Source organism: Ursus maritimus, unplaced genomic scaffold, assembly GCF_017311325.1.
Source record: "Ursus maritimus isolate PB19 unplaced genomic scaffold, ASM1731132v1 scaffold_1, whole genome shotgun sequence".
Taxonomy (NCBI): Eukaryota; Metazoa; Chordata; class Mammalia; order Carnivora; family Ursidae; genus Ursus; species Ursus maritimus.
The window spans coordinates 7,066,105-7,082,159 of NW_024423343.1; the positions used below are offsets into that span (position 1 = coordinate 7,066,105).

The window sequence follows — 16,055 nt, forward strand, 5'->3', positions numbered from 1 at the left end:
GCTGCAGGACAGCGGCTGGTGCGTGTGGGGTGATGACGTCGGCGGAAGTTGGCTGGCCGCACGGTGCCTGGAGTCCACAAAGCTGTGTGGCATTTACTGCTGTTCCTGGTCTATGCCAACTTCTAACTGGTTCTACGACAGCCCCTCTAGTCAGGGGACTAGTCAGCCCATCACCACCACGAACCCAAACAACCTCCCCCCCCCCCACTTGCTGGCCTGCAGAGTCAACAGCCTAGAAGCGCGTCTGTGGCTGAACGTCAGGAAAAAATGCCACACGGCTGGGAGCTGAGTGAGAAAGGCACAATTTATTGGTCACACAAATGGACACACACGGGGACGTGGGGTGCGTACCCATTCTCCTGCACTCACAATTCTGGATTTGGTTTCCTACACTAATTCTGGATGTCAAAAAGCAACACAAGAAAAGACATCACCAATCTACTCTCCTAGTAACCAAGGAAGCAGGGCCAAAAGCCACGGGGTTCGGAAAGAAACGCCTGCACTGTTCCGAGAGCCGGAGCCGAGAGGGTCACCTCCCTGGCAGCCAGCCAGAGCAGCTTGGCTTTCAGAAGCGACAGCAGAGACTTTTCTATGAGCACAATGAGATGAGTAGTGGGAGGGCGGGTTCGCTCCAACCGTGGCCTGGTGATGGCTGCCCACCTCAGGGAGGGCCCGGCGCCTCTAGCATGAGTTGAAGCTGGATCTCTCCCCTGGAGTAGGAGCTGATTTTCCTTCTCCTTCCCACTAAAGAACTGAGGAGACAGAGATCCCTTCTCTCCACGCCAGCTCTGCTGGAGCCCCGGGGCTTTAGCTAAAGCAGCTGGCATCGCTGAAGCTAGACAAGGCCAGGTTTGTTGTACCCTAAGTCAACCACTCGCTCTCTAGCTCCCTAAAGCCCAAGCCCTGTCTCGCTTCAGGAAGGCACCGGCCTTAATTTTTAATGCTTTGTCCAAACCGCTCAGAACACACATGTTCTGAACTGGGCGTCTGGAATGTGATTTTGGTCGGCTGAAGAAGACTCAACTCATGTTTGTAAAGCACTTAGCACAGTACCTGGCATGTGGTGAGTGCTCCATACACACAGCAATTATTATTATTAATATTATTATTATTATTTTATATCTCCACCTGCAAATCAGCGCTTTAGTTCCTTTCTTCAAAATGATGACCGGAACAAGGCTCATGGGTCCCAAGTACCAAGATCAAGCTGGGGGCCCAGGTACACTTTCCCTTCCGCCCTTAGCACTTGGTGCCAAGTTTCGCAGTCAGGACACTCTGCCGACCACACAGAAGCTAGGCCCTCTCCTGAAAAATAGGAAGCCCTGCACAGGAAGCTAGGTAGGAGGAGCCAGCAGGGGGTCCTGGGGGAAAGTCTGAGTGGCTTCACGCTGTTCCTCTGGGCTCCTGTCTTGCTGGCAGCTCACCAGGGGCTTTACTGTGGGATAAGAACAGAAGACCGTCAGTGCCGAATTCTCCACCGGGTCAGATCTAACTAAAAGTGCCCACGTCCCTGCATGCTGTGGGCTAGATCAGGCTTCCTTCAACGTGATGGTGATAAGAGCCAACACATTGTTCTAAGTACTTTCCATATATTCCAATATACATGCACATGTAACATAGGCACAGAGGTCATGATTACAGTATGTGGAAGAAATAAAATACGCAATGTAAAACATGTAGTTTATATGTAGATTATAACATAGTAATAATATATAATAAAATTTCATCCTCCCTGTAAACCAATGAGGCAGATTCCATTAATAGCCCCCTTTTTACAGATGAGTAAACTGAGGCTCAAGGCACAGAGCCAGGTGGTGGGAGAGCTGGGATTCAAACCCAAGACAGTCTGGCTCCAGAGGCGGTTCTTAAGCACCATTGGTTTTGCTCAAAAAGAAATCTATTTTATGGGAAGGAAGGGGACAGTGTGTCCGAAAATTTTAAGTACTAAACTAATGATGATAACGCAATGTAAGCGATCTGGGCTCTTTATTTACAGAGTTCCTACAGGGCAGACACAGGAGGGCTCACAGTTTATCCCCAGCACCTCATTTAACCCTTTCAGTGCAGGAGCAGTGCCTTCGGGGACAGACAGGCATAGGTTCAAGTCCTGGGATCTGAATGGGCACCTGGCTGTCGTATCACACGCATGTCACGTGCCCAGTGCAAGCCCCAGGGCTAGTGGGGTCCCGCGCTCACGCGCCCACACGCACGTGCCCCCCCTCCCCCCCGCGCACCTGCATGGCCGCCCGGCTGAGCGGCGCGTCGTCGGGCCGGTGCTTGCCGTGGTGGGGCAGCTCTGCGTTCTCGCGGTAGTCGCGACCCTTGGAGTGCTGCAGGTGCAGGACGGCCGGGCTCTTGACCGGGAGTGGCGGCCGCTGCGCCGCTGGGGGCGGGGGCGGGGCCTGCGGGCTCAGTTCCGACCTGGAGGGCTTGATGGGCCTCTTGGCGGGCACCTGGGCTTGGAGGCTGGCGGGGGCCTTGGCCTTCCCCTGGCTCTTGTCCCCGGCCGCTGGCCGGCCCTCGGCGGAGGACGAGCAGGTGAAGGAACGGAGCCGGGGCGTGGGGCTGAGGAAGGGCGTGGGTGCTGGCTTGCCTGTCCCCTTGGTGCCCTCGGCCTCCTGGGCTTTGGGGAACAGGATGCTGGGTGACAAGATTCCTGGGTCCGGGCAGGGCAGGGGCTCCTTCCTCAGCATTTTGGGCGATTCCTGCTCTTTCCTGGGAAGCAGCTTTGGGAAAGAACTCACGGACCCATAAAGCGGGTTCTCAAACATCTCAGGCTTGGTCAGCTGCGCGTCCTCCTGAGGGGAAGGTTCTGCGGAATTCTTGCCCAAGTCGCAGGGCCTGCGGGTGGCAGAGAGGAGACACAGAGAAGAAGCACATTTGACGAACAGCTGCTTATCCCTAGGGGGTTTTCTTTTGGGGTGATCAGAAGGCGTGGAGCCAGATGAAGGTGGGGGTTGCCCAACTTTGTGATTGTACCGAGTGCCACCTCACTGTTCACTTAAAACGGTCAATTTTGGTGAAGGGGTGGGCTAGCTGGGTGATGAGCATTAAGGAGGGCACTTGTGTTGAGCACTGGGTGTTACAGGTAAGTGATGAATCACTAAATTCCACTCCTGAAGCCAATATTACACTATCTGTTAATGAACTAGAATTTAAAAATTTGAAAGAAAAAAAAAAGCATCTAATAGTGATTTTCCTGGAGTTTCCAAAGAAGATTTCCTTCAATTTTGTTATGGGAATTTCACTTCAACTAAACAAAAATACAAAATGAGAGCAGCAGGTACTATGCTGCTCAAACGCTGATGATCTCACAGGTAAGCCCACTTCTCGCCTCGACCGTTTCCACCATGAAAACTGCTCACGCCGAAGCGCTGGGGAGCAAGGGGGACTTCACTGAAGGTCTCGCAGGAGAAAGGGAAGGAGCTCATTTCCATGTGCCCAATACCAAAACCACCCCTTCAGTCCGTGTCAGAGAAGCCTGCCCTCCCCAGCCCCTGCCCCTCACAGCTGCCAAAAGACCTCCTCTCCTGGACTCCCTCGAAGGAATCCGCAGGCTCTGTTGTCTCTAGCAAATTCCATCCTGACTCTCAGGAGAACAGAAGCCTGCAGGGCACCAGACCTCCTCAGTGACCATCTGTGCTCTGTGAGGGCCCCAGCTCAACGAGCCCCATTTAACAGACACGTAGGATCCCCCCTACGTGTGAGATGCTGCCCCAGGCATAGGATGGGGCCATGAACCAGACGAAGTAGGGGTCCCATGCTCCTAATTCACACGGCATTCTTCACACAGTCCTCTCCCCAGAGAGCTCCTGAGTGTGCTTTCCTTCATGTCCTCACTCAGAGCAGGAAAGAAAAAAATGGCGGTCATGCTGAAAATCCGAGGGAGCCTGGAGAGATGTGAGCCAGCACCAGGGAGAGAAGCCAGTGGCAAGCCAACAGGCCTGTCTGACGCCGGGCAGCGCCGGAACTCCATGCTGCAACTCAGAGGAGGTAAGAGCTGCCTTTATTTATGCGGTTCCTGAAATATTGCTGCTCTGATGCGAGGTGATTTCCTGCTGAGCGAATTATAACCAGGAATGGGAACACGTTTTACTTTCTGGCCAACAGCACAATCTCCTGGGGGAGTGCTCTGGGTTCTGCTTTCTGTAGAAAAAAGGAAGCAGGTCCCTTGGAACCCACTGAAGTGTTTACTGATGGAATGTGCACTGAAACACTGTTCCAAAGTTGCTGACCAGCCAAGGCTAATAGACTCTTTCCGGAATAGACATGGGCTCAGGGGACAGAGGCGAGACGTCATCGTCACACAGGTGCCAGTGAGATGAGAGGACGTGGGTGTGGGGGAGGCGAGCCTCAGGGACATGCCAAAGGGGGCTTGACTGTAGACTCACTTTTTTGCTCATTACTCTTTGGAAAGACCTAGAAGCAGTTGCATAACCAGAAATGTTGGGGCCTTGAACAAAGACTTCAGAAAGCTGCTCCACCACCTCAGGCCACCCTCTGCACCCCTGTCTGGATCCTCAAAGATCTCTACTATGAATTAGTGCAGGGAGGAAGGTGCGAGAAGGTCCAAGCAGCATTGACCAGAAGTTTCTGATGAAGCGTCAAGAAGTAGAAAAGAAAAACGCATGGCCTGATTCCTGGCCTTCCAATGAGTGAGACAGGAGGATTAGGGAGCAGTGCCAGGAAGAGCATTTTGGTGATTCCCGAGCTCCCTCTCTGGGAAAAGAGCAGGGAGATGGGCACAAGTTATCTCTTCCGTCTGAGAGGGAACTTCTGCACTCCTAGAGAGGGGAAGTCTTGGTGGGGGGGGGGGGGGGGAGGCAGATGGGGGAAAACCACACAAAATATAAAAAGTCCCTGACCACAGGTTACAAGAAACCAAGTCCCCTAGGAGGCCGTGGTTGTGGAATGAGTGCCCCAATATCCAGGGCACAGAGGTAATTCATTCCTCTGGTAAAATAACCCCACTCCTCAGATTCCAGAGTCTTCCTTTCTAAAGCTTCAAACCCCACCCTGGGGGCCTCTTGCCTATGAATGTCCCTGCCCTGAAGCTGTCACCTGTGGAACCAGAGAGGACACGTTCCCACCCAGTTCCATGCTGTGTGCTGTATGCAAGTCGTTCCGCACAAAGAGACGCCAACTTTGGGAAGTTAAAGACATTTCAAGAATTTCCTTGTTCTTTGGGGTTGTTTACGGCTCCATTTCCTGGGGCTGCCGAAGAGGCACCTCAGCACCCCCCGTATGAGGCTTCTGTCCTCATTTTCCCAGGGAGGAAACGGAGGCTGTTTCCCCTTCTCCCAAGCTTCTTATGGACTGACCGAAGTACAAAGCTATTATCGACAAACTCTGGAAGCCAGAGGCTCAGAGACAGACAGACGGAGCTCAGGGGCAGGCCTTGTCATCATCCTGTCCTATATCCTCCTCCCCTCCACTCGTCCGCCCGATTTGTTCTTAGAGAAAATGCTTAAGAAACAAACCACAAAGTGCCCCTCCACCCAGAGGAAACTCCAGGCAGGCCAGGTGCGCAAAGGCCGGCGGTGGCATGAGATAAGAATGATGCCTGGGAGGTGCAGTCGGTGAAGCGTCTGCCTTCGGCTCAGGTCATGATCCCGGGTCCTGGGATCAAGCCCTGCACTGGGCTCCCTGCTGAGCGGGAAGCCTGCTTCTCCCTCTGCCCCTCACCCTGCTCATGCTCTCACACACTCTCTCTCTCTCAAATGAATAAATAAAAAATCTTAAAAAAAAAAAAAGAAGAAGAATGTTTGACAACATTCCCTTCCCTGGCTGCTCAGATAAGGTGGACACCGACCTCACAGAGGGGGAGCAAGGTCCAGAGCAGCCCCCCTGCAGTCATTCCAAAGACAGCCACCAAGGAAAGATGATGCTCGTGGTATCTGGTACAGCTCCAATCACTGTTCATTGGGATCTGCACTTTCCATTTCCCAGTCACGCTGTGCTTACTGGAAAACTCGCAGGGCTCCCTATGTGGCATTTCCACAACGTGCTCACGGATGGGTTCACTTGGGACGCGGCACCCATGAGAAGGGGCTGTGGCTTTGGCTGCCCGGCCTGGGCCCCTCACAGCTCTGTCCTCCTGGCCTGTGCTGCCCTGCCCTGTGCAGGTTGGCTTTCTCTGGGCTCCCGGCCTTTCCCCAAGTTTCTCGGCCAGACCCTCCTCCTGCAGGCCAGCAGCTCTCCTGCCCTTTGCACTCCCCCGTGACCGCTGCGTTTTGTGATTGGCTACACAAGGAGGGTTGGAAAAGGAACCTCGGGGCTGAAAAGGCAGGGAAACTCAGAGCTGGGGAAGGAGGAAATCCCCACCTGTTCCTTGGGAGACTGCATGAAGGTTTGCTAGTTATAGAAATGTATCTTCCAAAACATGTAGTTTTTATAGGAAGCTGTTTTAGGGGGCAGTATCTTTAGAATTTTCTATGTTTTTAAAAGTCTTTCAAACTTACACCAATAGGGTGGGGTATGGAGATTTCTCCATAGGCATTTCTCAAGTGCTTCCTGTGTTCCAGGGCCTCCTTGAGGAGTCGATGGTCACAGTGGACACACAACCCTACCCTCATGCCGCTTCTATTCTAGGGTCGGGCTCCCCAGTGGTGAAAACCAGAGAAGGGAGAGGGCTTGATGAAGAGAACGCTCACCTTGACTCCTGTGTCCTGGGGCAGGGACCCCGCGCTGCTGTCGACGATGAAAACTTCTTCGGGGATACAGGTGGCTGGGAGGGTGGTGTTGGGGGGCTCTCTCCCCTTCCAGGCCCCAGGGAGGAGTCCTTGAGAGGCTGGTCATAGCTCCAGGCTGCGGGCTGCTGGTCTGGGGACAGGGACTGCTTCATGTGCCCGAAGGGTACCACCCCCATGTAGTTGGGGTTGATGATTTCAGTGATGCTGGAGCCGCTGCCTGGAGGGACCCTGGAAGGGAGAGACACACCAAGTCACACCCCAGGGCTCCCTTCTGTCCTCTAGGTCAGCACCACAGGAGGACAGTGTCCTCTGAGGTCCCTTAGGGCCCCCCAGGCCCTCTGCTACTCCTTCACTTTTTAGACAATGGATGGATGGATTGATTCATACAACAAAGTAGTTACTGAGGGCCTAGTAAGCCCCAGGCCTTGGGCCAGAAGGGAACATAGGCGTGAACAAGGTGGCCCAGGTGTCTGTTCTCATGGGACCCACAGTGCACAGGAGGAGGCAGAGAAAGAAGGAAGGGGAGACGGGGTAAGAATGTGCGAAGGAGGGACTCAGGGCTCAGCTCAGTCCCCTGTCTGTCCTCCCCACCTTCTTGAATAAAATAATTGAGAAAGAAAAGAAAAAAAAAAAGAATGTGTGAAGGCCCTGTCGGGAGGGGCTTGACCTGCTGCAGGAGAGTCTGAAGGGCTGTGAGCAAATGGCGAGGACAGGTAAGAGGCTGGCACGGCCAGGCTGAGCGGGTGCAGGGAGGGCAGGGCTGGGGGGTAAAGAAAGTGCTGCACCTGGGATGTGTCGGCCTGCACGTCTGTGTCTGCATCAGAGTGGAGACGGCCTGCAGGCATTTGGAAAGGTGAGTGGGAGGTCACAGAAGTCAAGGCTGGAACCTCAAATGTGGGGGCAGGGGGGAGCAGAGTTCAGCCTAACGCTGCGGAGGGGATGGCCCGGCCCTGGCTGAGGTGACAGGAAATCAGGTGCAAGGGGTGGGGCAGGCGTAAGGGCGAGGCCTGGCCGCACAGGTGGTCTGCGGACCCAGAGGAGTGGAGGAAGCTGGGCTCTACAGCAGCGTTTGGGATTTCGCTTCGGCCAACCTGCCCCCACAGCAGGCAAGCTGGCACAGAGGAGGTGACCCCGCCATCCGGCTTGATTCTAGCACTTGGGACCACACTGGTGAATCAAGGGGACCCTGCTGTTGGGGACTGCTGTCCCCTTGTCATAGAGCCTTTAACGTCTGCATTATTCCCAGTTGAGGCTCTGCCAAGAGCAACCTGTGTGCATTTTCCTCAGTGATCCTTTCCCCTGGGAAAAATGGGGCTCCTTGACCACAGAGCCATGCCTGCTGTTGTCTCCGGTCCCCGGGGGACACGGGAGCCATTCCCTCTCTGCAGCAGCTTCGCCCTGGACTGTGTCTTTCTGCTAGGCTGGGAGTGCCTAAGTCACGGGCTGCACCAACTTTGCCTTGGTTTCTCTAGAATCTGACACATGCCAAGTGCTTAGCTAGTGTCAGTGAATTGACCTTTCTTTCTTTTTTCTTTTTTTTTTTTAGAGAGAGAGAGTGAGTGAGAGCAGGGGAGGGGCAGAGGGAGACAGAATCTTAAGGAGACTCCACACCCAGTACAGAGCCTGACGTGGGGCTCCATCTCATGACCCTGAGATCATGCCCTGAGCCGAAATCAAGAGTCAGATGCTCAACTGACTGAGCCACCCAGGTGCCCCTTGAACTGCTTTCTGTCATGGAAACATCTCCCGGGCCTGACACCGGCACACCCGCCTCCCCAGAGCTGGAAGTGGGACAACGCCTGTCCTGGGCCAGAGCTTCCGTCCCCTCCCCGTCCTTGGTTTCTCTGTGCTCCACTCACCCTCTCCTGGGTCCTGGGTCTGCAAAACCCCACTATNTGTAGGGAAACCCTGGCAGCCCCCCTGCTCTACCTGTTGGTAGGTTCCCACTGCTTCATGGGGTCGTGGCTGGTGAGGCTCTTCAGGGACTTGGGCCCACTGGACTCATCTCGCTCAGTCTTCACGAAGTCTGCAAGGAAAGAGCCAGGAAAGAGAACGTGAGGTCTGGTGCCCAGTTTGGGCAGGACGGCATAGAGGGTTCCACTGGCAGCCGAAGCCGGACAGTGAATAATGGCTGGCTGGGCGGTGGGCTACGCAAGATTCTGAGGCCTCACGCACGTTCAGTGATGGACCTGTTATGCCTACCTTGGGTGCAGAGGGAGGAGAGCTGGCACATATGTGTGACCCAGAGCTATCATATCATGGGACATTTTCAACTTGCTGGTGCCACAAGGGACAGACAAATATTTCTCGGCAGATCCGCATGAAACCAACAGACCCAGGTGGCTCCACGAGAGCATCTGATACCGAAGCCCACCTAGTTTAAATGGAGGGGAAAGAATCTGGAGCAGACTCCTCACAGAGCTCGAAGCCTGACACGGGGCTTGATCTCACGACAACCCTGAGATCGTGACCTGAGCTGAAACCAAGCATCGGATGCCTAACCGACTGAGCCACCCAGGCGCCCCTCAAGCAGAGAGGTTTCAACGTCATGGATACTACTGAAGACGACACGTTCATTTCCAAGTTTTAAAATTGTAGCCAGGATTCTGAGAAAATTAGATTTGAGTCTCAGACACTTCCTCGTGTTCCCTGCTAGCAGGGTCTCTGGGCCGCATTTCAATATTCCCCCAGTGACGGTTCTTATCTACGAGATGAGACGTCTACAGTTGCCTACTGGGAATCAGCAGGGTCTCCTCTGGGGACAGACAGGAGATGACTCCCCAAGGCTGGGATTTCACAGGGGGTAAGGAAACACCTCCAATGAGTATTTGTTCCCAAGCGTGGCTACACTGGTGTCATTTCTGAGAACCACGACAGAGGCCTCCTCCCAATGGCCGACAGAAGGAAGCAAGCGTCGTTCTGCAGGACACAAAGATTTGAGGACAAGTTGGAAGAGGTGCTGGGGGACCCTGCCAGGGAAGAGAAGACCCCAAGATGCTGCTCTTTTGGATGGTAGTGAAAAGCCAAAGAAATGTGCTAAGGACAGGGGAGAGGGGGAGCTCGTTGGTGTGCATGGTGTGGACATGTATGTGTGTGTGTGTGAGTTGCACACCACGTGGCCAAGAGGAAGAACGGGGCACGTGGGAAATTCTAGAAATTCTAAATCCCAGCTGTAGCCAGTGCCTTCGCTTGTAGCCTAGAAAGAGCTATTTAGGATCAGGCAGCTTTCTTGTGTCATCTTGGTCCTTCTGGTGGAGGCGCTAACCGGGAGTGACAAGGCCTAAGAGCCGAATCGAAGACAAGAGCAGAGCACCTGGAACATTCACAAGCTTCACATCCCAACAGATGGAAGGTGATGTGCAAATCATGGGGTGCTGTGGTTCTATAGGGAAATTCTGGAATCAACTCAGAATGGGGCTAGATGGCCTCTCATATCCCTTCTGACAGTGGATTTCGTGTTCTGAGGCCAGAGCAGAGAGAACAGTCAACGGCTGGGCTGAGAGACACCTCACTGCTGTCCCTCCCGAGCAGCACTGACAAGGGAGCAGGGGGTGGTCGTGCTCACTCACCGTAGAGCTTCTCCCTCATCTTGCCTTGGGAGGTCTGCAGCTTAATCTCCCCCCGGAAGTGGCCCGTCATCTCTCCGTGGTGGGTGAGGGGTGTGTAGATGGGGAGCTGAGTTTCCGTGGCCTCTAACCGTAGAGCGATGCAGCCCTCGCCTAGGGAGGTGGGGACAAGAGTCATGTCAAGAGCCGCCATTTCACAGGAGAAACACCGTGCGTTTGGCCTGCAGATTTAGCTCCACTGCCCAAAGATGATCCTTCGAGACGATGTCCAAGGCAGGGGTTATCGAATAAACCTTTTGGAACAACTTGGGGAAAACGTTTCAAACCTTACAGTGAAATGAACTACATGTGGATTAGATGGTGTAAAAAAAAGAAAAAAAAATTTAAATCATAGAAAATCCAGCAGAAAAGCTAGACTTAACTACTCATCTATTGCGGGACGGAATGATAACTTCCCAGGGTTTGAAGCAATGTAAGAAACGACAAAACAGACTGACAGATAAGAGGATATAAAAGCTTAAAACTTCTGCACAGAGGAAAAAAGGAAAAATGGGAGACTGATGATGGCTTCACAAAGAGTATTTTAGCTGAACCCCATGAGGAACGCCTCAAAATCAAATCCCAGCAGATAACTGGGGAGATAACCCAAGCAGATATTTCACACAAAAAAGAATTGTAGCTGGTTGATTTCAATACATGGAAACTAGCTCCATCTTCCCAGCCATCAAAAATGCAAATTCAGGCAGCACTAAGGGACTTTCTTACAGATAGGAAATTAGCACAAAATGGAAGGAAGGATACCCAGGGCCAGCAAGGATCTGGGGACACCTGTTCACCAGGACATGGCAAGGTCACCATGGCAGGACACAGCCTTTATGGCAATCAGCTGGATACTGCGTGTCAGGAATCACCAACCTATTTATACCCTTTGACCCAGCACACATGGGAACTTATCCTCAAGAGATGACCCAATAGGATAAAAAATGTAGCTGAAGGAGGATAAAGAATGTTCACAAAGAGATCCCTCTCAGCATTGTTGATACCACGAACAGAAAAAACTGGAAGGAAACCCATGGGATATTGGGGAGCCATTAAATACAGCCATCATGGAGGCTGTATGGAGGGGGATTCTGGAAAATGTGTATCACCTAACCAGTCTCTCACTGGGTGAGGGAAGCAGACTAGAAAATGGTATCCCTATGATGGTTATAAATATAGACATCTATGTATGCTTTTGTATGAGGAAGTATGAGACCAAAATAAAAATGGTGGCTATAAGTAGGGATGAGACTGTGGGTTGACTTTTTTTCCTGTTATTATGAAATGCTGTTTGTATGAATACAGGACGAAGAAACAGAGGAAGACGACAGTATATGAACAAGAAAACGGAACCATTTTTCCTCTGTGCCTGTGGCCTACCACCAAAGCTTCAAACACAGTGACTCTGCACGGATCCCTTCTCTCTGCCAGGCACAACGGGCAGGCCCTCCCCATCCAAGGCCAGCGCAATCCTTAGGCTCTGGCCACCCCTGCCCGGGCTCAGAGACCCTCTTTTTGGTGCTGACTAGGAGATGGTGGAGGGCAGGATTCTGGAGCTGGGTTGCCTGGGTTCCAGTCCGAGGTCACCTCAGTGGCCACATGACCTGGGACAAGTCACTTCATTTCCTCACCTGTGCAATGAGTGTAGCAATTGTACCTGTATCCCGGGGCTTTGGGCCGAGCCTGAACAGTCGGCAGCCGACGCACACGAGCACTCTTTGTGTCTACAGCCTCTTTCCATGTCGCTTCCCTGGGTCAGCATTAAGCACCTTCCAGTTCCTTCCACTGAAAACAAACACCCTCCCCAGACCCAGATCCACGTTCTTGCCTGTCTCATGCACGGTGCTGCTTAATCTGGCTCCTGCCTCCAGCCTTTCTCTGGCCACCTGCTCCTCTCACCCTTGTGTTCTAGCCACACTGAATGTATCACGTTCCAGGGTGAACCTGACACTGGGCTGGAGCCCCGGACTGGCTGAAGACAATGTCACAGAAGATGATGTCTCTCTAGTAGGATAGTCGGTGTCTGCCCAGCAGGGGCCCTGAGCAATGCCAGACAGACCTGGGTTCACATTAGGGCTCAGCCAGTACTCCCTGTGGCTTGGGCAAGTCCCTTAACCTCTCTGAGCCTCAGTTTACTCACCTACTGGTTGGGAGAATAGTATCTGCTTTACAAGATCTTGTTAGGATTAAATAATCCCCGCAAAGCACCTGGCACAGAATCTGACACAGGAAAGACTCAATAAACGAGAGGTGTTGTGGCTGCTGGCTCTTCCTCCCAGAAGCCCTACAGGGCAGGAAGGAGGATTTACCACTATTTGTCCTTCTGGCAGCCCTGGGAGCGGGAGAGGAGTGGCAAGAGAGCAGGATGGTGGGCGTCTCACGATGGAGATGCCGCCGCCTCCCTTACATCACAGGCCACCCGCTACGAGCAGGTGCGGTGCCGACAGCGCCTGTCCTGGGACCCTTACCATAGGATTCGTCGCTGTCGGAAGACTTAATGCTAATCAGGATGTGCTGGTCCAGCAGGTACTCGGGGTCAGAGATGATGGGCTTCAGCTGCACAGGGAAGGGCACACGGTTAGAGCCGCCCGCTCGGGCACAAGTGGGGGTAGGCTGCCAGCCCAGATGAGGGGCGTGCCTGAGCAAACAGGACTGCAGGTGTTCTTATTAACCACATTTGAATTTCTGCTTTTCATGTCTAAGACAGTAGGAAGGAACCACACGTCCACCCTCTCCAGCACGCGGGGTTCACTTCTTTCCCTGTCTCCCCACCAATCATACTGCACCCCAGGAGAGATCTGGACCCCAAGTGTGCCCCATGTCCCTACTTCCCTTCCCTCCTTTCCCCTCCCTTGCATACCCCAGCATCATGGGGGTGGGGGCCGGACTGACAAAAAAGTGGCAATGGGACCAGGAACCGGGTCCAAATGCACCCCACTCCCCACCCCAGGCTTCCCCCTGGCAGGTGGCATTGCGGGTGGCATTGCTGGTGGCACAAAGGCCTGCCCTCCATCTGGACAGGATCTACGTGCAGAGGAGTCCCCCGGAGTGTCCTGCAGGTTGTTGGAGGGTGGCTCAGCAAATGACAAGCACATATCCTGAGCTCCAGCCCTGCCCCGCTCCTCCTGCTGCAGCGAGGGATTGCTGGCTCCCAGCTGCCCGGCTGGTCCGGCCCAGGGCACGTTTGTGTCAGGCTTTGCACCTCACCAGTGTAGGGCCGCACCCGTGCAAGCACAGGGAGGGGCTGTGTGTGTGCACTAGCTCCTAAGGCTGTTCCTCACACTGACACCAACACAGAGGGGCCTGATAAAGAGGCCGTACACGGCTCCAGGCTGCCCCCTTCCTTCCCATCCAGATACCGGGAGACCTCTTGTGCAAGCCTCTGGGCGCCATGTTGCCCGACAGGATGGACCCTATCTCCATTCAGAAAGTTCCACAACAAATGACTGGAAATCGCAGCAGGTGCTCGAGGGCACTCTCGGGTTCCAGGGCTGCGCCGAACACTCCGTTCGCTGACTTGTAGTGATGACTGGCTCAAAGTCAGACCCGGGCTGGGGGCTGCAGATGCATGAAGACCCACCCTCTCGGGCAGCAGCGGGAGCGGGGTGGTGGATAGCTGACCACCATCTTTTAAAGCTCACCTTGGGGGTCCCCTCCGAGGGAACCTTCCAGGAGACCCCTGGGACCCCTGCCATGTGTGATAGATCTGCCTGGCCCTGGACTCTCGTCTGCACACCCTTCCCTCGTTATGTGACAAAGAAGCAAGGTCCTACTCCACTGTGCACCCAGCATGAACCCTCGTGGAGGCCCACCATCAATTCAACATCACAAAAGCTGTTCTGGGTCCCAGGGAGAAAACCATTTTCTTTTCTCCAAGAATGACAAATGTGTTCCACTAAGGTCTGCCTATGTGTTTTCAATTCCACCCTCTGCTCTCATGGGGTCATGGACACGTCAAGTTCTGAGTCCGGTGTTCGGGTAGGAGCCAATGGACTCCCCCCTCTGCTCCTTCACTTGATCCTCCAAGCTGGGGCTGAGCAGGTGAAGGGCGCTGCGGGGGCATCAGGGCTCCAGGGGCTGTGGGCCTGTGTCTGTCACTGCAGCTGTGTGATGGTGAACCAACCTCTCTGGAATCTGCCTCAGTTTCCTTCTACGCAAAGTCACGTGGTTAGACAAGCCCATCTCTAGATCTCTTCCGTGGTCAATTATGGGAACTGAAATCCATTTAGGAATATTGGGGCCCCTGGCTACATCCTGTTCTTGATTTACCTTTGGAAGGGTCTCGCCAAACTTCACCACCAACTCCCCTTCGCTTCCTTCTTCATTTTCTCCTTCCTGACTCTTGACAAAACCTGTCAGAGGACAAGCAGGCTGGTTTTCAGAAAATAGAACAAGAGCCAGACAGAAAAGCCTCCTAGGGTCGCCCCACCCAGACCAATGAAGATACTCTCCCTTTTCTATCTGTAGGGGCCACAGCCCCGTTCAGGAGTCAGGCTTGTGGGGGATTCTGTTTTGGTGTAGGGGATGGTCATTTGCCAATATGGTTGAATTATTTTTAGGAAAATCAAAGAGATTCCCCTCCTTTTCAGCTCTTTTTTTTTGCAACAAACCAGGCAACAAAGAAATCATCACATCACAGGCAAGGAGATTAGGAAACATGACAGCTCATCCCACGCCACTCAAGATAGCAGCCTTTTGAAATGCTAATTTGAGCTTCCTAATATGCTGTTTCCATAGAAATGTATGCAAATGTCTCGATAGTTTATTAAAAACACCCGCATGAAAATCCTCATCATTTTTGGAAGGGCCTTGCCCCTACCTGGTGACCCAGGTCCTAGAAACTTCACGGAAAAGGTGGGTCTGTCACCAAGACTGAGCCTGGGCTGAGTGGGGGGAAAAGGAAAGGAGGACAGGGCAATACATCTCTGGATTTCTGGAAGCAGCCGTCATCCCATCACAAAATGCCTCCCTGGGTGGAGCTGATTCTGCCCTGCACCCCCACCTCTAGACCATCTTCCCACCAGCAAAGGGAGCTGGAAACCACACAGATCTTGCCATGGAACAGCTTTAGACAATATGCCTAGAAATGCCACCCAGAAAGGGTGTTTGCTAAACACAGTTTGAGCTAGCTGCTGCTGGCTGGGAGGAACTGTCCAGCTCGAGCTTGTTTGGGGATGCCCCAGACCATCTGAGAAAGATGCCCTGTCCCGTAGCAAAGAGCAGAGGACCCTGGGAAAGAACAGTTCCCGCACTGGCCTCCTCGAGCTCTGGACCTTCGCCCAGGACCCTCTGGTTGAGTCAGAGCCCCAGCTTGTGGCGGGGGGACCCCTGAGTGGGTCACACTCTGCCCTGAGGGGCAAAGAGAGGATCCAGTCAGTGGCCCAGTCACCTAGATGGGTCCGTGCATCAGTGGGCCGCTGGGGGATGCCCCCACAGTCATTGAACCCCTGAACCCTCCCCTCCGACAAATGCCCTTGAGGCCCATTTATGAACCCTTCCCAGAGAGAGAGGCGGCAAAAGCAGCGTCGATGAAAGGCACTTCCGGAGAGCCCCGCCAGCCCGCCCGAAGGTAGCTCAACGCCCACTTACTCTCTAAGCAGCTCGAGTGGAACTCCAGGTAGAATTTGGTCTGGGACTTGGTCTTCAGCGTGGCAAAGCACCTGAGAAACTCAATCTGCCCTTGGCTGTCGACAGTCCCGGGGCCTGGAACGGGTGAGAAAGAGATTTGGCTCCACAAGGTGCCCAGAGAGGGAGTATT

At 53.6% G+C, this 16,055-nt stretch overlaps 1 protein-coding gene across 2 annotated transcripts in view; it reads right to left on the bottom strand.

The window, feature by feature from the left end:
• Nucleotides 1-286: 286 nt before the first annotated feature.
• Nucleotides 287-16,055, bottom strand: part of INPP5D (inositol polyphosphate-5-phosphatase D) — a 112,765-nt gene continuing 96,996 nt past the window's right edge. For both annotated transcript variants that reach the window (XM_040638913.1, XM_008690547.2), the window contains exons 20-27: nt 15,887-16,000; nt 14,567-14,649; nt 12,766-12,853; nt 10,262-10,411; nt 8,622-8,718; nt 6,654-6,920; nt 2,235-2,841; nt 287-1,435 (exon numbers count right to left, since the gene is read on the bottom strand). In XM_040638913.1, the coding sequence (XP_040494847.1) occupies nt 1,433-1,435; nt 2,235-2,841; nt 6,654-6,920; nt 8,622-8,718; nt 10,262-10,411; nt 12,766-12,853; nt 14,567-14,649; nt 15,887-16,000 (1,409 nt within the window). In that variant the 3' untranslated portion in view covers nt 287-1,432. The remainder of the gene's footprint in view (nt 1,436-2,234; nt 2,842-6,653; nt 6,921-8,621; nt 8,719-10,261; nt 10,412-12,765; nt 12,854-14,566; nt 14,650-15,886; nt 16,001-16,055) is intronic.